The sequence below is a fragment of the Megalops cyprinoides genome, chromosome 1, assembly GCF_013368585.1.
Source record: "Megalops cyprinoides isolate fMegCyp1 chromosome 1, fMegCyp1.pri, whole genome shotgun sequence".
Classification (NCBI taxonomy): domain Eukaryota; kingdom Metazoa; phylum Chordata; class Actinopteri; order Elopiformes; family Megalopidae; genus Megalops; species Megalops cyprinoides.
Window position 1 is genome coordinate 50015034 of NC_050583.1, and position 23215 is coordinate 50038248.

General features: G+C 41.4%; 1 protein-coding gene across 1 annotated transcript in view; it reads right to left on the bottom strand.

The window, feature by feature from the left end:
• Positions 1-17322, bottom strand: part of lcor (ligand dependent nuclear receptor corepressor) — a 44551-nt gene extending 27229 nt beyond the window's left edge. The window contains exon 1 of the mRNA XM_036538613.1: positions 17226-17322. Coding sequence (XP_036394506.1) covers positions 17226-17322 — 97 coding nt within the window. The remainder of the gene's footprint in view (positions 1-17225) is intronic.
• Positions 17323-23215: the final 5893 nt, after the last annotated feature.

The following is a 23215-nucleotide window of genomic DNA, read 5'->3' on the forward strand; positions in this document are numbered from 1 at the left end:
AAAGGTCAGCTGGGCTGGGAGTGTACACCAGGGCAGCTCAATGTATTGGGTCTGTCGGAACAGACGGTGTGTCAAGACAATAAGCCACACAGATGTGTTGAGAACAGGCAGATCATCAGTTCAACAAAGGACGAGCTTCTGTTTGCTATGGTGAAAGACTTTCATGCATATCCTCAAGCTGATGTAGCTGACCCAATGCACAATATAATATGAAGCCCTGGAGCAAAACCCTCTACAAAAACTTTCACTCAATAAACAAGTTTACAGTATAAATGGAAATACATTTTTTTTTTATTTAAGGTTACTGAAGACTAAGAAAGTATTACTTTACAGCCATGGTAAAGTCCTATCAACAGTTAACTTTCCCCTAACGAAACCTTCAGGTATTTTCAGAATTTCAGACATTTTTATTTCTTTTTCAACATGAATAGAAACACCTCCCACATCTCTGTGTTACCTTCACAGCTTCACATCTAACAGAACAAGTTAAGACCCATTCCATTGTGCTGCAAAGCCACACTGGCATCAGTGTTTTTTTTTTCGGAACTGAAACGTTAAGGCCTGGACTATTCTTCATTTTTGAGGTTCAAGGCTTCGTAAAGACACTGCCAGTGTCGAGACTCTGCCTCTGAATTAACCCAGGTGAGTAAAGTCCTGCCCTCCTTCCTTCGATCACAGAAAAGGAGCCTCCGGCTACAGAACCCATTATTTGGCCGAGGTGACAACAAAAGGTGCAGATGCTATTAGCCATAAATGCAAAAAAAAAAAAACCCTTGCCAGCGCCCGACACTGTCCCATTGTATTCAACCTTAAAGAAATCCCAAGCAATTTAAAAGAATCATTATACTGCTTACAAAATGCCTTTTTTGTGCAGCACATCTCAGATTTTTTTTGACCGTATGCATTGAACAGCAACAACAATGTGGACCTACTGTAAGATATTGATATACAGCTTGGGCAAGAAGAACAGGTTGCCAGGGTCTCATAAGCCTGAATACAATTTACTCAAAGCACACGCAATGAAGGAATCAAACAGGTCTGTTTTCAGCACCGAGGGGAAAAGAAAGAAGGAAAAAACAACCTGCTTTCCCCCACTTCCACTTAAATCTTGGATTAGAAAAAACCCTCATCCAAAGCCATCTATAATGCTCATAGTTACTTACACATTCTCTTGCCCATTGAATTAATTCACTACCGTCAAGGTCAGCCACCATGCAAACGCTGTGACCAACTTTAACAAAGAGCCTGAGTTTACTTCTCTGTTATTATCCAGAAACAAGGACAAGGATCAAGGTGGCAGTCAGGAAAATGAAAAATTGTCTTGGATATCACAAGAAAACTGATTTTTACAGATCGGTTGACCAGGGGAAAAAAGTGACTTAAAAAAGATCCTTTTAATCAAATTGCACAACGCCTGCGAGGTTTGATTTTGTAAAAGAACTGAACTGGTTCTATTAGAACCATTAAATCACTCTTTTCAAACCACATTTTTCTCTCCATAATGAACTCCTTATACCGCACATTAGTTTGATTAGATTAGTTCAGCACTTGGCTGCATTTCCGCCAGCTGCTATTAAAAGCACGTATGAAAAAGGAGGGAAAAAAAAACTTGTGCAAGAAACTCATCTTCAATTGTATGGATGATTCCTCACCCAAAGGCTCGAAGCGTTTCTGCAATGTTGCTTAGAGATACCGGGCTACATTTTGCTGCATCGATTGCTGCTAATTAGACACTGTCTCTCTTCCAGTCACTCCGAGCCCTATTTATATCCTTTGTGTTTTGCCTGCTCTTGATTGGTAACAGTTTAGAATGTCTGCACGGAAAACGGTTGCAAAACGAAAAGACGCAAAGACTAATTGAGCCATTCTCACTGTATTGGTAAAGGGGCTTGTTAGTCAATCACGCCGACTAGCGCGTTTTTGCGCTCCTGACCGAGGTTCAGTTAAAACGCTGAACGTCACAGTCATTATTACTGAAATATAAACGACCGGCACATTAGCGCGGAGGGACATTACGGACCGAAGCCAAAGAGCCACCATGTACTTTCAGGAATCAGCGTCTTCCTGAACTCTCCATTTTAAAAGCACCAGCGAAAAATTAAAAAAAAAAAAAAAAAACTGACAGCCTGCACCCTGGGTATCGCTTCCACGCTATATGCACATTTTGCGTCGTTAGGACACTGATGTTCGCGCGCAGCACGCTGTGAATTCTCCAGCAATTAACAGCTTGAGAATCATCACTTGGTGCAACACTTACTATGCAGAGCTGGCACGGGTTTGTGCGCAGGTTTGTCCGTGCACTCTTTATTCTTCCCCCATACAGCACGGAATTCGACCTTAAAAATACAGCGTGTGGGTTACAGTGATTAACAGTACATTAATTCTGGCAGTCTAGCATAATGGTAAGGACCAGGTGTCGTAACAGAAAGGTTGGTGGTTGGATTTCCAGCTGGAGCACTGCTGCTGTTCCATTGGGCAAAGTACCTAACCCAGAACTGCCTCAGTAAATATCCAGTTGTATAAATGGACAACATGTCAAAACTTTAAACCTATGTAAGTTGCTCTGGATAACAGTGTCTGCTAAATGCCAATAATGTAATGTACTGTAATTGATTCCAAACTGAAAAAACAATGGTGTAATGACACTCATATGTTAAAGATACCCTATCTGCCATGTCAATGACATGTAGTTTCCCTTCCTCTTTCCACAAGGTCAGTATGGTGGTCAAGGGTTAAAACTACCTCAATCCTGTGGTGCAAGTACTTTTTATTTTTACTTATATGGTATAGAATTGAACTTTGTAAAATACAGAATATGGGTTATACTGATTACCAGTATATTAATTCTAAATTTTAAAAACAATGGTGTAATGACCACCTGATGTTCAACGTGAGATAAATTGTTTTTTAACAGAAACTGTTACATTTAATAATAACATACATTAAAGCATTAGTTATTTCACTAAGACTCCAGTTCCCAGATTCAAGCTCCACGCTGCAGTTTTCACCTTTTCAAAAGCTGTAACAGAATGAAGTCACCTAGAGACATACCAGGCAGCCCTGACCAAAAAAAAAAACTGTGTTTCAAACTGCACACATTTTTCTTTCTGTTATGTGGGAGTGCCACACGCTTGGAAACTGAAAAGCTTGGGTTCGACACAAAGCCAGATGCGCCCAGCGGCTACACAGGGAGTGGATCCTCCCCTCTACACTGCGGCTCTTCAGCCAGAAGGACCTGCAAGTCTCGACCAAGGTCCTCGACCTTCTGACAAGGTCTGGTGTCATTTTCATAGGGGACGCAAACCATTCCCACACCACGTTCAGTACCGATCGTTCACGGAGTGTTAAGGTGGCAATGTTGTGATGGTCTGCCTTGTATGAAACCATCCTCACAAAAGTTTGGTAAGCAGCTCCTACATCTGCATAGGACACCAGCTCTCAAGAGCAACTTGGGAATGGCGTTTATCACCCTTTTGCACCTTTACTGTTCAGAATTAGACAGCTGGAAATATCCTATGAATGCATTAATAGGTTGACCCTAGTGTATTTTCTGAACAAGACCATTTTGTACACATGCTTAAATTCACTGTTTAGACTGTGTTTGAACTGATTACAAATGATAAGCACACATACACCCTTGTAATGAAATGTGTGAACCTTGATTTCTATTCTGGACCATAACAGACACATTACACTTAAGGGGAAAAGGATCCAGGTTAATTAATCTGAAGATGTGTCAACAAAAAGTCATTTAAAAAAATGACATACTGATCACTATATTGACCAGTTTGGAACATCAAATCAGATATCTTCATTTAAAACAGTTACTTTAGCACGGTTTCCAAATGTGATTGCAACTAAAAGTGATGAATTGTTTATGTTGATCCTGATCCATTTTAACTGTCCTCTCAGCTCCGTTATCGTGTGCTGAAACAGCAACAAGCAAAGGGAAAATGCACTGCACCGCCAACCTGCCACACCAGGGGCAGGCAGGCCAGACCTGGTAATCCACATTACCGTGTCAATATTCACTGTCAGACACTGGCGTGACTAAAACGATCAATCTCCAGCGCAGTGCTTAACGCGCTCCCCGTCTAACATGACGGTGTAAATAAGCCTTACTAAGTGCCTGCCGTAGACAGGTGCTTGGAGACGGCAGCAGCCGGCTGCCGCTGTTGGCTGCTGGTGGTGGCGTTCAGCAGAACAATGCTTTCACCAATCATAAGCTCATGTAGGTCACAAAAAGTTAAGCGTAACACGGGCGGCTGAGCTATCGCACTTTTCCACCGCATCAATTATGGATCTCCCCCCTCCCGGTTCATTTTAAAACAAACCCAGCTACGCTACCGGTGTGGCTCCCCGTTTCCGCGCACCGCGATGCTGCACCGATGCGCAGGGCAGCAGCGGCGCACGCCAGACCGCCGCTCCGTGCGGCCGCTTTATTGGGTTTTAAGCGTCCACTTCAAAGATGACGTCAGAGAACATCTATGCCTGCGTACGCTTCCCGCCCCTGAAACCGCTCTTCAAATTGTGTGTGTGTGTGTGTGTTTTTACGGTCACATTACGTATGCCGCCAGAATGACAGAATTATGTAGAGATGAGGTTAAACAATCTCATTTAGGCCTCTCTTGACCTAGATCTCCTTTGAACTAAAGCTGGATTGGGGGAGAAAAAAAAGAATTTGACGAAACACCACAGCTGTACAGTATACAGGCTGAAAATCCAAACGTGTGCCGAACTTCGCTGTGGTAAACATGGGGTTTCACCAGAGCAAATAGCTGTTGAAAAACGCAGGGATTTTAAAGCTTTTAACGGGCGTGATTAGCGCCAAAGGCAAGGTTTGATTTGACTCTAAGTACCAAATATGTGGCATTACTTTAATGCCCAATGCAGGGCTTTAAAAAACATAATGGCAATGTAGGTTATTTATAGTGACAAATATATTCCACAGTTATTGTACTCAGTATTTGGGCAAAAATACTTTTCTGAATGTGGTGAAGTTCCTTATTTAAAAACCCTAAACAAACTACCCCAAAAAATCCACAGCTTGCAAGGTGCATAATAACATTCAAAACCAGTGGATTTTCACAAAAAAAAAAAAACAACCACTGAGCATATGGTGCAACATTAACAACCAAAACACTACAGCGAAAATAATCTCAGAAAGCCATGTGACTAGAAAACAGCCATCTGCAAACGATGCATTCTCAGATCTGTTTTGTGTAAACATGGCGTCCAAATACAATATAAAAACAGTCTTTATAATTATGAGCATTATTACCGTTTTATTGCAATGACCGGTTTCATTCATTTCTGAGTGCACTTCACCACCACTGCCCGGGTTAGCCTACTATTTAACTTAGGCTTTCGAGAGACTGTTCATTAATAATATTTATACAGGGGGCTTATAGGAACCAGATAGATTTAAAAACCCTCTTCTCCATTGCTGCCATTAGTGGTTATGCAATGCATACAGCAGCAAAGAGGTTGCTCTCCAAAAAAATAAATAAATCTGCAGCCCAGCAGATGAAGAATTATGACATCAAAATTTTATGGAAAGCACAAAATTATTCAGATGGCATGGTTCCATTTCACTCTAGGCTGTAATCCAAAAAGTCAAAGAAAATTAGGAGATTTAAGATTACACACATTTTAATGCAAAATTAAAAAAACAGGGTCCCAATCTGCCGTAAGCGATGTGGCAGCACATTTTTTTACGCCAATTGCATTCTCTGGCTTCATGCTGATTACATCTGTGTAGATGTACTCAGCTGAGAGAGTAGTGTCAGTCCCAGAGGCAGCGGCTGCATCAGCCTTAAAACAGGGCTTTTTTTTTTTTTTTTTGAAAACACACCACTTGAAACCAGCGTCTGTGTTAATATCACCGTGCGTTCTGCACATACTCTGTTAAATTGTCAGTAAAACATACACACACAAAAAAATGTGCGCATGCACACGCACACGTAAACATACACACCATCAATGTAAAGCCATCATGTGGAAACAGCAGTCATCAGTAGTCATGTTCATATCCAAATCCCCAAACCTAGTCCAGTTACTGCTTCTCTTATATAACTCTCATACATGACTATATATTACATATTCTATTCCTATTATTCTCCTTTGCATCGTTTGTGTCCGTTTCTACAAATGCAAGGACAGCCCACATATCATGAATGCCTACAGCTTTCATCACGGAGCCAAAGACCTCAAAGACACTGTCAGCACTGTTACCTACACTACCACACTGTACAGACAGCTCCTCATGTAGGTCCCAGGATTCCGCCAACTAGACAAATGACATCATTCAATGCCAAGGGAGATTAGCCAGTCTTAGCCTAATTGCTATCAACCCTAAACTGATAATTGAGCAATCACAACACTTGCCAGTACAGACTTGGCTAACAGTTCCTGCTAAGTGTTATTTCTCCTCAAATCTGTAGTTTGGTGTCACAATATTTGCAAATGAACTGACAGAAAGTATTTTGATGCAGCTCCTCCACAAAAAAATGGATTTAGTGCTTTTCCTTTCAAATATAACAACATCACTGTGTACATCTACCTGTGTTACCTTTACAGTTACCTGTGTCAGGTAAGATGATTAGATGAGCACAGACAGAGTGGCTTTAGTCACATAAACAGTGATTTCCAGATAGTAAATTTTCTATATAAAAATCTCATTCATCAAAGGCACATCTCCCTTTTTTAGGTCAAAGCCTGATATTTAATTGCAAACCATGACTATGAAATGAAACTGAAAAGATCTATGGGGGGAAAAACTAAACTAACATATGACAAGACACATAAAAGGAGAATCCAAGAGCCGGTTTGACTGAAAGTAGTGTGGACCTCAAAGGAGCATTTCTTTAATGATCATCCCTTTTAAATCGCAAGGCAGGCGCCCCCATACAGAATCATCCGCACATCTTCCACATTTCAGTGAAACCAGACCACACCTGATCCACCTGGGATTCGAACCCACAACCCAAGGCACTCAAACCACAACACCACATGTGCACCATCGATTTCCTCTTCAATCGAGTACGATGGACGAAACTTATCAGCAGGTCTTCCTTAGAATGATCAACAAGCGTAATCTTACAGCTCACAAAATCACTCCATTCAAGACTACAATACACAGTTAATTACCGACGAAGGAACTATCATCAAAAGAGAAATGGAGACAGAGACCTTGAAGGAAGGCACCGCAGAGTGGATCTTTTCCTGATAGCGTTTGATAAATAAATGTCAAACGCAGATTAAAAAAAGGCAGCTTCTGCAGTGTGATCACTGCCGACGCTTTCCAGCCTTTTTTTAGTTTACGTTCAATGCGTTATTTGAAAGCGTTATAAATAAGCCTTTAAGCGCAGTTTGTAACAGTGAAGCATCAGCTAGTCATTTTAACGAGCTAGAGCATCTTTTGATTTTCCCATCAGGCGAAAAACACAAAATACAGGGAGTTATCCTTCCAAACTTGCCCACAATCAACTTGTGACAGAGGACCCGAGAAGATGTAATGGGGCAATGGCTGTTGACGGCAAGAGAGACCCTTGAAAACAGCATTGTCCTTCCCAAAATAAATGCATTAATTGACTGTGCAGGGAAGAATAAGCACTTTCCACAGTGTGAGGGCTTGAAGATGGAGGTCACTGGCTGCATGACTGGGTCATGCCCACCCAGCATTCTGAACTTAACAACAGTGTGGCGGGAGTGTAGTGTAGTCATAAGGAGCAGGGCTTGTGACCAAAAGGTTGCCGATTTGATTCCCAGCTAGGGAACTGCTGCTGTACCCTTGGGCAAAGTACTTAACCCACAACTGAACTCAGTAAATATCCAGCTGTATAGATGGATAACATGTAAAAATTGAAACAAATGTAAATTGCTGTGGATAAGAGTATCTGCTAAATGACAATAATGTTGTAGTGTAATGTACTGTAACCAGAGGCAAGCAGGTTTGAGTATGAGGCAGTACTCCCAACACCTGTGAGCCAGGTGCTCCTGTATGTGTATCCAGCCACATACAGGAGAGACATCATAAAACATGATAAAACGTTCTTAAAAGATTTTGGTAGGACTGAGATTATGCTCTGCCATGAAGCCTTCTGTGTGGGTGTATAAAATGAGAAAGGTACCCACAGTACCACGCAGTTCCACCAATGTACATGGAACAGGTAAAAAGGGTAAAGGTATAATAAAAAAAGTTCAGCAGTACTTTGGGAAGAATACAACTAACAGTGGAAGAATGCATTGCATTTCTAAAAAAAATCAATGCATTTCCGCTAAAAGCCCTAATTAGGCCAATCTGTCTATCTGTACACAGTTATTATAGATTTGGAGAATGACTGCCCTGATGGAAGCTTTTAGCTTTGTTTTGAAATTATAAAAATATATTTGTATTATCATTTCATCTCCATTATCCCCCAAGTTGTGCTTAACTTTTTAGCTTTACAGTTTTATAAACAAAATGAACACTTACTCAAAAGCAGTAAGTCGGTAACTGGTTATGGTTATTTTTTTTCCAGAGAACAGCTTCCTAACTTCATTGTGAGATTCAGAGCACACAAATCAAGCCAATTGCTTAGCCCGACCAGCACAAGGAGCTCCTTCTCTTTCCTTTCTGGCCACTGAGCAAACAAATAATCAAACCAGCTACATGATGCAACAGCCATAGCACTTCTGGCACCATTACCATCCCAAACTAATTTCACCGACTTGGTCCACACTACTTACACACTGACTTTACACTCAGGCACTGTCTAACTGAATAGCATTTACAAAAGGGGGGGCAAGCGTAGAGTTCAACGATGTCATCGATTTAAACATTTCATGACAAATCGGCCCTCATGTCCTGCCTGTGTCTCAGAGCGGATCCGCTTCCATCATATGATTTTCACATGGAGTCATGCTTGTCATTAACTCCCCCGCACAAAAGGGATCATTCACAAGGCCCCACGAATAAGCACCGCTGCAGATGCACAGCTTTCGGGTATGTGAAGATATTGCAGCTGTTCAGAAGGCAATTACACCCCCACCGCACAGAAATTAATTTAATTGAGTCCTGGGGACACCTTAAATTAGAGCTGAAAGGCCGTGATTTGAAGGCTCATTGTTTCAGGATTAAAGGTTGGACAACATTTGTACATACGTACATAAATAAATACATAAATAAATAAACAAATAAATAAATAAGGATGCATTTGGTGGGGGACAGGAATAGCTCTTGTAAAAAAAATCACCACAAATAGGCAGCTAATGAAAATAAATTTGCTTATGCAGTTAGTACCCAGCAATTTTACAAGGGGTTAGTACTGCATGCTTGGCATGTCCCTCCCACCACCAAATATTACGACTTCTTTCCAATATGACTTAGCCAACATTATAAACATGTCAAGCCCTCCATTTGAATACATCAGTCTGAATGCTCAAAGATGCCAGTGCTATATGCTTCCAAACCTCCACATGCGGATGAGCTCTGTGGACACCTTTAAGAGGCAGTGATCACGCAAAGTCCATACTGTGCTGTTGCTAGAAAATATAAAATGCAGACCTACAAGCTTAATGCAAGCCACACACCACTTAAATCCAAGACGAGAACAAGGTCAGGAATGGCAGACAAAACTCTGCAAAAAGTCTTGTTCAATTTGGAGGTGGGAGAGAGGAGAGGTTCAAGAGAAACGTATGGAAGCACCACCTACACAAAGTCCCTGCCGCTAGCCAGCGCGGTGCGACTGGGCTGCACTTTCTCTCGAGCCCGTCTGAATGCAGAAACATCACGATCTGAGAAAGGCAGAAAAAAAGTACACGCTGTGTGAAACCATTTGAAGCCGTTTCAATAAGGCGTTAAATAAGTGTCCTGGAATTTAACCTTTTAAAAACAAACTGAATAATACTGAAAAATATTTCTCATTTTACAAGGCCACCTCTGTAACCAACAGGACAATGCCGCCACACTCTGTGTCACTTCGCGAACGGCTGGCGATTTCGCGCAATGCGGCATGGTAAACCCGAGATCGTTTAACGGCAATAAACTCTTAAAAGCCATATTTTTAAAAAATATGACACAGAACACAGAAACCGTAACAGGGAGGGGTGCAAAACCCAGTGAAATCTCGTGACCTCCTCATGGTTACGGTTATCGTGGCATAGCAGCGGTGACCTTCAGATTTGCTCGAATTCTCCACCTAGCGCGTTTGACACTTAATGTATGGTGACACGGATACATGGAAGGCCCAACAGTCTTATACAGGGTCTGGAGGATGTCTGTCATGTCAACTTATGTGGAAGTGGTTTTGGGGGGAGGGAAAGGGTGGGGGGGCTGACAGTTAATATGCATGTCCAGAGAATCACATCACGTGAAGATCATGTGGTTTCCTGGAGAGGAATTCCAGAATTCCAGAGTTATCTTCAGCGACTCCTTTATAATGAACCACGGATGAAGCACAAGGCAAATCCAAAGAGGTAAAAAAATCATAATAATAATGATAAATTTGTTCCCCTATAAATCAGCAGGTCTACATCTGGCCCTGCATCTGATAAGCCCATCACCTTGTGCTTCTGCAAGAGGACTAACAATAATAATAAAAAAAAAGCAGAGAGATTTGCTGTGTGTTCATCCGTGCCGCAGTGACAGAGCAAAGCTTAAGTAGCGAACGGCAGACGCTCCGCTGCAGAGCCGTGTGTGTAAACAAACGCACCACGTGTAAGAGTGGTTTCAGTGTAACTGCGCATGCTGGCTAACCTCAATCCATGGTACGCCGGGAAAGAACGCCTGGGAATGTGTTTCGCCAAACGCACCCGGGCACCGATTTACAAGCGCCCTCAGACCGGATGAATACTTCTGAAAGCCTGCAGTGTGCTAGACAGGGGGCCTTTCTCATAGAGGAAATCTCAGCTCAGATCTGAGTGTTCTACAAGCAAGGCCTTTCCTGTGACAAGACATCTCACATTCCTCAGTAACTTTAGCTAAGGTGGGGCCAGGGAGCTGAACATCAAGAAGTGATTCTCACCAAACTGGATGGGAAAATGTAAAATATTTTTCTTTGCCATAAGGCAACCTCCACTGTTGAAATTGTAACTGATCCAGGTTCAGCAAACAGTCTAAAGGTTACAGTAAATGTAAATTTAATAACTCTGCAGTTACTATTTTATACCTGCATTCAATCATTTTCCAAGACAAAGTTTACTGTAAACCAAAGTGATATAGTCTCTCACAGTCCTGGTCACACAAAGTAGATGTCTATGACAAAGCTCAGTCCTGCTATTTGGGATTTGATTTGCAAGGCGAGACAGTTCAAACAATACTTCAAAATACAATTTGCAATCTCACGGGCAGATCTGGCCTCCAAAGGAAAAATGAGCAGGGTACAGCCTGTTATACCAAACCCCTCACAACACCATAAAATTCCAGAAATATCACACAAAAATGCAACTTTACAGTCCACCTTCTCATCCAAATGGATTAAAACTGTCTTAAAAAAAATTAAAAATTTGATTGGTGATTAAATGAAATTAATGGTGATTAAATGAATGGTGATTAAAAAACACCCATTGCCCATCCCAACCTGACATTAAATACAAACAGAATAAAAGCTTATTCTATTTCATCCTTCTCTTAAACCTCTTATCACATCATTTCCATTGTTTTTATCACAACACACGACAAATAGAGACTGAGAGGTATTGTGACAACCTATCAATTTCAATGACTACAATCCCATCAGTTAATTTCCACTGAATATTCAAACAGCTAAAACTGTGATATTTCATTATTATATTACTCAATGTTTACCATCATTGTGGAAAATGAAAGACCAGAGGAAAGATGAAACTTAATAAAGATCGAGAAAGACTAATTAATCAGTGGTGCTTACGATAATTACAGTATCAACCGGTAAGGCTGTTGAAGCAGGTGGGCAAATCTTACAGCAAACGAGGTGAGACCTACTGGTAAAATGTGTGGTACCTTAATTTCACAGTATGATAAAGTTGTGGTGGTTTATCACAATGAAATGAATATCTACCACGTCAATAACAGATCTGGCTGCCTTTTGTTGAAGGAGCTGGGTAACAGCTTTCAGCACAGTTTTTCCAAGTTATTGTCAAAGTGTTCATGGACTACAAGTCAGTTCAGCAGCATCTCCAGCTCACAGCCCACCTTTAATAAAGAGCCAAGAGAGTGAGCTGTGTGCTCCCCCTGTCTGGTGATAGATCAAAGGGCAGCCACAGTCCAGAGGAGGTGAGACGGTTTTGGGACAAAGTGCGGATGTTCAACTCTTGCTCTCCAATGTCTTGTGCTTTTTTAAAAGAAAAGACACTTCACTCAACCACCTGCCAAAGGTCTTTTTATTTCACTTTCTCCCAGCAGTGTGACACCTTCCATCCTGAAGCGTACTCACTGTGAAAATAAAAGAACAGCGCTACTAATGAAGGCGACTCCCTGTGCTTTCTTTTTCTTTTTTTTTCTGAGAGAAACCACAGGCTCCCTTCACTCTCAGCCAAGCACAAACTCCCAAATAACCAGCGGAGTGACTGCTCTCGCAAATCAGATCAGGGAGGTTATTCAACGGAAGCAGACTAAATGCAGCCTTTCACAGGAGACAAGGGGAACACTTACTGTGTGACACAGGTGCACCATTCCATACAACACCACGCTTAGAACATTTAGAGCTAGTGGTTAACAAGAGTTCTGAGTTCTACATTATATTACCATCCTTTCCTGAAAAGGAAAATACAAACCACTAATGAGTAACTCAGGTGTGTTACTTCTGGGATTCTATCAGGATTTTAACTTGTGAAGTCTGGAATGAAAAATATATACTTTTTTCCCCTTCATAAAATGTTTTATTAGGCTATTTTTAAAACCATTTGCAACTACCTCTAACTTAGATAAAGAACACTGGGATGAGCTTTAGAAACATCTGAATTTTACAATAAAATTGTGAGCATTCATAAAACAACATCACATGGCTTGTGCTGACGTAATTTTAATCCACAGCAACTGACTTAATGAGTTAAATAGGAAACAGGACGCAATTGTTTTAGCCAATAAAGTGAAGGGAAGCTGTAAATATTGATTGACAGTTATCTACACAATACAGGAAGCACAAATTAATCAGCCGAATCTCCCACAGTCTGCACAGTTTGGACTGTGCTTGCTCAAAGTAACCTCTCCTGGACCTACCGCTAGCCAATACAAGTGCTATACTGTTTCACAAAAGTATGTGTGAGGTATAATACATTTGAATTTCCCTTTCTGATACCTGCTGCTTCTCATCGTGTTGAAGCTAGGCACACACGGGAGTTGCTACTTCCTCAAAAACCTTGTGAAGTTTAGGTCCAAGAGACGGACGATTAGACTACCACTACAGATCAATATTGCAGAAAATATTATGCAGGAATGATTTTTTTCTTTTATTTCCTGTTAAATTTTGCCTTTACTACATAAAAATGTGTCATTTATGTCTATATTCTAATTGAGATAGGGTGGAGATGGCACTTTAAAAATGTAGTGAAAAAGATGAACTCAGCCATTTTGAATTCTTAGAAACAAATCAAGGCGCCCTACTACAGAATGGATAGCCATCAACGGTTGAGCAAATGCGCAGACATTAAATTACTTCTCAAGTTTGCACTGCTTGCAGGAGGGGCTTCAGATACTTCACTGTCAAGAAACCTTTTGATTTTTCTTTGAAAAATATCTGGGAGAGAGCAGCATCTCCAGAACTAGAACACTGTGGGACAAATAGAAATTGATTCATTTGTTTGAAATGGCATTGATCTTCAAAAAAAACCTTTCCCACTTTTTCACTACCATGATCGTAAACAAAAAAATAATGCCCCAATAAATTTGAAATTTGTTCACCCCCTGATAGCACTATGTTTGTAGAAGCTAAGAGCAGCGATCTGCTACCGCACACATTAACACACAACTCCAGTAGATGCCCATAGCAACATCTATTAAAGAACTGAGAAAACCTAAAGCATTTTTCATTTCAAGCTCAGCACAAAGGACTTCTACATTCAGTATACCCAGTGAGAGCCCAGAAATAAGAAATCCACCATGTCGTGATGCTTAAGTTCAAATTTCACGACTGCACTCTTCTCTTGGACAGGGTCTTATACCAACGTTACCACAGTTGAAATGAAAATGTATACAGGTTATATTTCAGTTTAATAAGGGGGTGGGGGAGGGGAGGAGTGGCATACTGCACTCCAAAATCTAAACAATGCCATGCCCTAAAAATGTTCTTTTTTTAAACAATTCCTCTTTTCACAGACCCATTCATTCACAAAGCTTATTACGAGGCCTGCATTATAGGCTTGAATGATGAGAGAACAAAGGCCATTTGTGGGTCAAGGATGGAATAAGACAGTAGACAGAGGCCTTTTTCCAAATCCAATATATGAGCACACTCTCTGAATCATTCTGAAGAACTCCTCCCCAGCAAATCCTTTTTTCTGGTTAAACAGAAGAACATACCAAAAGAGACATCAAATAAACGATTGATAGCAATCTAGTATCCAGAATTTATAGTTTTTCTACCCCTTCCTCCCACCCTGCAAAAAATGGATTAAAAAGTAGTAGCTGTTGGGGGGAGGGGGGGTACCTGTAGAAGCACTTCTTAGCATTGAGCTTTCCATCTGCAAACCCAATTGAAACATCCACTGCAGGTTCAGTAAAGCAAAGCTGATGAGTAGGAGGTGGTGCTGAGTGTGTGTGTGTGTGTGTGTGTGTGTGTGTGTGCGCGCGCACACTGGGGGAGTGGGGGGAGCAAAAAAGCTGCATGCATTCCTGCAGCTGAAAATAACAAGCAACTTTTAAATGAAGCCATTTTCATTTTTCCCCTCACCACTCACTCAAGCCTTTTCAAAAATGCTTTAGCACAGCAAAGATAAAGCTGTATTTCAGCACCACCTAAATGGAACATTGAAATCACTAGTGAAAAGGTCCTTTTCACTGATAAAATCTTTTCAGCATCCCACAGCCTTTAACCTTTAAAAAATGTTTTTTTACTAAGCCTTTTTAAGCTATCTTATGGAGTGGAGCTGCGCAGATGGAGGCAGACTGATTCTAGGGAGAAAGCAGATTACTAGAGTATGCAAGGGGTCAAAAGTCTATAACGCACAGCACCTCTGGAAATGTAAACAATCTTACACAGTGCCAATATCGGCTGTAACCGAGCCACAGTCCAAGTTAACAGTACTGTTTGGGTCTTTTTCGCCCTTCTTTATGTATTAATTCAGGACGGTTCTTATAACTGTTATAACTTCTTTATTTCGATATGTCAACTTAACAATAAAAATGCAGTTACGACGGCTGTCATTATCCCCTTTTTAAGGTTCACCCTTATCAAGGACAAGCAACGACGCATCAATTCTGCCTTCGGTTTCGGGTAATTTCCCCCTATAAACACTGCTAATCGTGTTGTGACGAGACACAAACTGCAGCCAGATGAAGTCAACTGCAAAGGAAGAAAAAGGGGTGTTGACTGACATCGCGCCGACATCTCACCTATGGCTACCCATAACAATGCAGCAATAGCTAAATCAATAGCGAAGGTGTAGCAACGGCTTCAATGGTTGCAGTGTCAACATTCTGCCAAAACACACACACACACGCGCAAACACACAAACCCTTGCACCAGTTCGTTTCACAATATCTGTGCGTCTTCATGTATGGCAAAACACTTCTCAATGTTTTCTTTCTGTTTTTTTTTTTTGGTGGTAATGGTGGGGGGGGGGGGGGGGGTCATAAAATAACTTACAAATAACCTACAATGAAATAAAAATGCATGTACGTATTTGGTTAAAGCTATAACCATTAAAATTGACATGTAATGTACTTCAAGTCTTCATTAATAATGCCAACCCTGTCAAATCGAACTGCTGCGAACTGGCTTCTGGATGGCGGGTCAGAATTGCACAACACTGGGTAACATTTTGTCATATGAATAAATTGAGCCAGCTGCGCTATTTAGCTTGGCTACAGATAAAAGGAGATTATAATTTCAGTTTTGAAAACGACGAAACTGTTGGATGAGGAGATCACTGTGATGCGAATCGTAATCTCTCAATAACATCGAGTATACCTACAGATTTAAAAGGATTTAACATAGCTAATGAATAGCCTGCCAATGGGGGGAGGGGAATTAGGATACTGTACATTTTGAGTGCTAATGGTAGCTAGCTGGCTAGCAAACCTACATCAGTGCCCAAAAGCAAAACAGCAAGTTGGCTATCGGAAATGAAAAATATTGCAGTCAGATAGATGGGCAGCCTATCTATCTCGTTCATTAGCTAGATATCATTTGCCTAATGCTATTTATATATATATATATACTATATATCTTCACAGCAAGCTAGCTGTATGTCTACTAGAAGCAAGCGGTAGCTACCAGCTAATGGATATCTAAAATACAACAGCTAAACCATAACACAATTCACCAGAAAACATTACTACCCAGCTAAGTTATGCTCGGCAGGAAGATATCTCAGTTGTTAAATTATAACAGGTCATTTCAAAAAGTAACTGCCATTGTCTTGACGGTAGCTGGCTAGCTAGCCATCGACAGATGAAACGCACTGTCATTTTCATCGTGTCAACCCCCACCTCCCCTAAAATTCAAAAATAATTTTCAGTGACATTTCCCCCAATGCAGCAATGCGCGCTCCCCAAGTGCCGATTCGAGGGCAACAGGGTAACGCGCTTCAACGAGCCCGGCTTCATTATAAGGGGGAGCGCGCATCGTCCTCCCCCCACAAAAATACAGTACAATAAAAAACGAGGAGCGCGCATCCAGGCAATAGAGAACGTGCCCTCATTGGCGGAAGCACGATTCCCGCTGTTCACGTGATACGCCCTCCGTACAATAAATAAACAATAATGGAAAAATATGCTAAAACAGTATTTCACATTTTAAATATACAAAATAAACATTGGCTGCATATCAAACAAGCGAATACGACCGTTGACATTCCTGTAAAGCGCGTGACTGTCACAGAAGTACTATAAAACTCAAACTGCATTTTTGGGTAGGTCCAGAGGGAGGCAAAACGCTGGAAGAAACAGCCTAGTGAGACAAAAAAAAAAAGCCGCCCCGTGCTACTCCTTATGGTTGGATAGAGATTTTTTGTGGAAGAGCCCATGCAAAACAAAGTATACTCTCGCGAACACCGCACACGTAGGGTGAACAGCCGGTTCTCCATGCAATGTGAAATGAGCTTACCTACACAGTGAATGAGTTTATGCCGCCACGAGTCAAGTTCCTGCCGAAAGCCGCGCCTCTCGATCGTGCATTGCTGCCTTTTGCACAGACTCGCCATTTTCTATCGGCCCCTCCCGCAGGCGCACACGTTCTGCTGGGTGCTTCCCAGCTGAAACGTCATCAAGACTTTTTTGTGTGTGTGTGTATGGGTGGAGTGTAAAGGAGGGGGGCGCTGCTGCAGCATCTTGACCATCGACCCGCCCACCAAAATAAAGGTCTAATTTATTTTAGACAAATTGCTGTGTGGGGTTGAACATTCTGGAATGGAAGGTGTAAAATGTGTATGAACGTGCAAAGAAAATGAACAGAGGTCCTATGAGTCTGGGCAGAATCATATACCATGATATATTGTATTTTAGGATATTTCTCCACACAGCCACTTAAAATTTGTTGCGAACGCTGAACCTATATTTGATCCACTGTACGCATTTTTAAAATGTGTTACTTAATCTACAAACTGCTCATGGACATTACTGTTTTACAGAATATGTAGTCATTTAAAAGTGAAACTGATAACCTTTATGGCGATTGTATATAATTTATTGATTATATCTACCAAAACCCGAGCAGCTGCATTCTTAAACAGCAGCATGTAAAACGAAAATAATCCGCAATCTACGTTAACCCTTTACAGGCAAGGCTCCAGTATATCGTAGTATTGCACGTTTTCATATTTTATTAACCACATAAAAATATATCTTTTAGCAGAGGGTGTTAGAAACAGACAGCTAGTCAGAACAGAATTTCAAAAACAACATCATAGTCTACATCATTGCTTTTATTAACAATTCCTCACTATATCATTAGATTAGGCTGACACAAATGGTTTGTGTGCTTATTAACAATGCTCTTTCACACTCTGAACTGGCACTCACACTGGAACAGACCAGTCCTAAAGAACAATGACTCTGATTGAGGAGTTCAGTGTTCAGCAAACAGAGTCCGTTTTGTCTAAAATTTGTTTGTGTGACAACTTGTTACTTTTGCCAGCCCATAAACTACAGTAAAATCATCCTTTTTTTCTTCAAACATCTTTTTTTCTTTGACTGTCAGTGGAAAAAAACCTGGTATTCCTTTCTAAATGAGTACTGAGTCTACAAAAATCACCCGGTCTCCATCCATGGAGCACAGTCTAATAAGCAAACCATATCAGCAGACATCCAGTTACATTCACCAAATGAGTATATGAATGCCATAACTTCATAACAACTGAAAAAAGCATTGGGCAGTTTTTTTTTTAATCGCAGCTGGATTGCAGCCTCTTCATTGATGTACTACATACACACACATATGTACATACATATATTTATGGAGAGAGAGAAAGCAAATCTCTTGCTGTGCTTGTGCTTGTGACATACCCTCATATAATCATTATATTAATTTACTTCAATTAATCTTACTATATTACCTTAATAATAATTACGAAATATAAATAGATTTCTTAATACCCCCCCCCCCCCCCCACCCCCCGATCAGTGACATATAAAAAGTAGTACAATCAGCATTTTTCATGTTAAACATTGTAAAACGTGTCAAGTAGCTATTAACCATTCCTCCTCAGAGGACAGCACAAGGAAAAGCTGGTCCTTTTGTGTTTTTTGGCGATTTTTGTGTTTTGTGTTTTGACGAGTCTGACAATTATCTGCTACAGGTTTGCAGTCACACAAAGAAAGGGATTCTTTCTGTATTCATATTCACTGTCTCACTGGCAACCTTGAGTCTTAAGTGTAATATCAATCCTCTGTTGAAACCCTAAATTCATGGCAGATTACAGATCTGAACCAAAGTGTGCCATTTCATTTACAACTTAAATAATGTATGTCCCTTCCCAAGGATGTTAGCCAGTTAAGGTAAGGTTAATTCACTTACTCACCTTTCTGTTAGCTGCATCTTACAGGAAAATTCCTGTTTGTTTTCCCAAATTATACACAGGTGGCAGTGTAATGTGGTGGTAAGGAGCAGGACTCGTAACCAAAAAGATGCCAGTTCCATTCCCCACTAGGGCTGTTGTACTCTTGGTCAAGTTATTTAACCCACAGTCAATAAATATCCAGCTGTATAAATGTTTAACATGTAAAAATTTGTAACCTATGTAAGTTAGTCTGCATAATAGTGTCTGCTAAATGTCAATAATGTAATATATAGCAATAATATGTTACTCTATGATGCTGAGCAGAGTGGCAACATTGTGACTGAATCTGGGTTACACACATGTATAATATCTACATGTACAGCATATTAAAGTGACAGGAGAGCACCTTGGTGAAAGCCAGAGTTCGATTTGACATTAACACTTAACATCACTTTTTGCCTTAATGTCTTCTGTTTTTTTCTTTTTTAAATGACCTCAGCATTCCAATACAGACCTGTGTGGACAGCTTAGTTCTTATTTTTTGTCAGGTGAAAAAATGGGAAGAAACAGGTGTCTCTGGGAGCTCTGGGAGTCCATTTAAACAAAGATTCCTGTCTTGTAAATCAATCAATTAATCAGTCTGTCAAATTGTATTCATTACGGCACATTTTTATGATCAAGATTGTCACAAAGCACTGTACATATACTGTAGTGCATTTCCAGAGGGAATCAAAAACCAGAAAACCCAGGCCAATTGAGAAAAAAACTGGAAAATTATTCCCTGGAATAAGGCAGTCAGGAAAGTCATGGAATATAATAATAGAAAAAGATGACATTGGCATAATACATAAGGCATCAGTTCATCAGAATAATTCCTTTCCATAGCCAGTGAGGTGGACAGGGGATCAAAATACTGGCCTCAGGCAGGTTAGGTAAGCAGGGACTGTCCTTCTGGGAGTGGAGGCGCAGCAATGGTCCAGGCATCCTTAAGAGTAATTATCAACCCTTTCATCCAACAAGAAAACAATATTCATTTGGGTTTGCGAGAATTGATTTCAGGACATAGTGATAAAAACTTGCCATCTCCTAGTTGTTTTGCACAAGGGTGAAATAAATCAAGCCCCACTGAAAGGGCTAAATATAATCACCGAATTGATATATGAAGTTACATAATACCATTAAACATGAACCCCTCAGTTTATGCCCCTACAGAGAATAGGAGCGCACTAAATGGCAAGGACAAACCGGTTTAACACAAACCACTCCGGCAAATTAAAACGGCGAGCTCATACTCAAGCTTGGGGGGGGTGGGGGGGTCTATTGCCCCTTACAAAAATGTCTACTGTGGCGGAGACGCTCCGGAACGCACAGCCAATCAGAGCCCGTTTTAAACGAAAGTACGGGAAACCATGCAATGAGACAGAATGACTTTAAGACGATAGTGAAGCCTTTGCTGGCAGAAGACGTGGGGTTGTGGAAAGCTAATTACCATCCGAAGGCGTAATTATTTTTCCCTGCACAGACTGAAATGTAAAAAGGAAAGACCTACATGCCTTTGAGACATCAAACATATGAAACAGGTAAATGATTTGTTTATTAATTCACCAAAGAGACTGACAGCAAATTAATCCCGTCATACCTACGTTCAAAGTGGCTGAAGCGGCTCAATATTCTATAGATAGATAACGGAGACGCCGGGCGACAGGAGGGGCAGTGACTTCGCACCGTTACTGTGGCAACATTTTATGAGAGGGGTATGAAATACGTGCATAGTACGCAAAAATACCCCGACACACCCGGTTTATCCAGTTCTGCGTTGAGACGTCAGTTGCATTGTGATACAGTCAGCACAGTCCTGGCAGTGACACACATAGCTAACTCGGCGAAGGAATCGAAAACGTTCACAGTCAGACTACAGCAATTTTAAAACGTTTTGTTTGCGTGGAAACTACTTAGGTTCAGGCAGGCGAGCTATCAAGAGAACGGTCTTTCTTTTTTCAGTTAATGATGGACTGTCACAGTGTCTCCGGCATGTGTTTCAAGGGGGGTGAACGGATACAGAACGAAAATGTGGGTTATGGAGTTTTACGAGAGCGCATCCCAAATACATTCCCAGTTGATGTACCTCAGGGAGCAGCAGTACTTTGCCCTTGCATTTTAGCAAGGAGGCTTAGAGACCTCTGTGAACCTCCTTGGTTTCGGTGACCGTTGTCTTCACTCAGAGTGAATTGAACACTGCTTCGGTGTTTATTTTCAACTTCACTTTAGTTTCTTGAAGCTTTACGCATCTGTGGTCATTGGCGCATGGTTTATGCATTGCGCGTGATGCAGGGGGTTTAGGAGTAAACGCCAGCGTAACGTGAGCGTGCTTCTAGAAGTTAATCGTTTCCACGCGTCTGATTTATACACCATGCACTAACGCGCGCGCAATCAGCGCAGTTTTTATGGATATCAAAATGGTATAGGTTAGTGTCAGTGTTGTGACTTTAGCATTCGAACATTTTTGAATATATATATATATATATATTAAAATAAATAAAATAACATAATATAAAAAAAATAACAACAACAAACAAAAAATGGTAACTGAAAAGCGACAACGTGTCCAAATTCAGACAATGCATTGCGTCTAATGAATTCCTCTCTGTGGTGGTTACTCATGCATTGTTTTCACATAGCCCCCCACCTGTGGCTTATTTACCCCTCCTCTGTTGGACTGAAGTGTCTACCAGGGCGGCGCACTACTGTGGTGGTTGCGTTCAGGAGTGTGGTGAATTGTTACTGTCATAACAAATGCTGTGTGTGTGTGTATTGTTGCAGGACAGCGGTGACATGACTTTGACGAAAGGATCCTTCACCTACTCCAATGGCGAGGAGTATCACGGGGAGTGGAAAGAAGGCAGGACTTACCAATAACATACCTTGTTATATTTAATGGTAGTCGCTGGCTAAGCAGGCAGCCTTTTTTCCGGGGCAGCTGAGGAGTGCTCACAAGTTTGGGCATCACATGCATGCAGTAAGCTATTTATAGTGCTGGATTCTCACCAGAGCAACATAGGGGAAGTGCCTGGCTCAGGGGTACTTCATCTGTGTCCCACCTGGGGAGGCAAAACATGCAACCCTGCCCCCCTTCCCCTCACAGCCAGAGTTCCTAACCGCTCCAACACACCGTTGCCCTACTTTTCAAAGCGTCCTTGCCCCGCCGAAAGGATGCAACTTGTGCCGATGGGGTTTGAGACAGGTCCCTGCATCCCGTCCCCACTCTCACGGCATAGCAGTGTGCCAGTGTCCCTACCCATTACATTATATTACATTATTGTCATTAAGCAGATGCCCCTATCCAGAGCAACTTAGATATGTGAGAATTTTATCCATTTATACAGCTGAATATTTACTGAGGCAGTTGTGGTTAAGTAGCTTGCCCAAGAGTGCCCCTGCAGGGAATCAACCAGCAACCTTTCCATTACGAGCCCTGTTCCTATTTCCTGTTCCACTACGCCACACTGCTGCCCCTGAATGAAATGAGTCCAATCCGGGCCTCTAAGCTTTTGATATTTGTGGGCATGAGTATTTGGGACTGCAGGTATGGCTTATAAAGGGTTGTTTCCATTAGCCATATTCAGCTACAGGTTGATGGCCTCAGTGAACGTGGCTCCTTCTTAAAGACAGACTGCATTTCCATGTCATTATGTAGAGGGGCAGTTAGTGACAGCAGGATTCTCTGCCCATGTGGCTACAAGCACGGGCACCTCCCACTTTTTTCCATGCAGTGATCAGTCTCTCTGACTGCCTGGAGAAGGTCAGCCTCTCCTTTTATGTTTTCTTCAGATCTCGATACCAAAGGTAATTTCTCTGTGAGGGAGATGGTGCTTTGCCAAGCCTCATTCCTCCTTTATCATATCACAGGGTTCCGTGAACTTGCCTACTTCTGCTGTGTGTAGAGTGACCGTGCAGATTCTGAGCCGTTTGGCCATGCCTACTGGTCCCCTGTTGCTGCCCCACAAGGAGCTTCCCAGAATTCTACAAAGTGCAAAGTCACTGACTGTTGCTGTCAGGCTAAGCAACTGTTTATTTCCACTTATTATGCTTTCATTGTCTA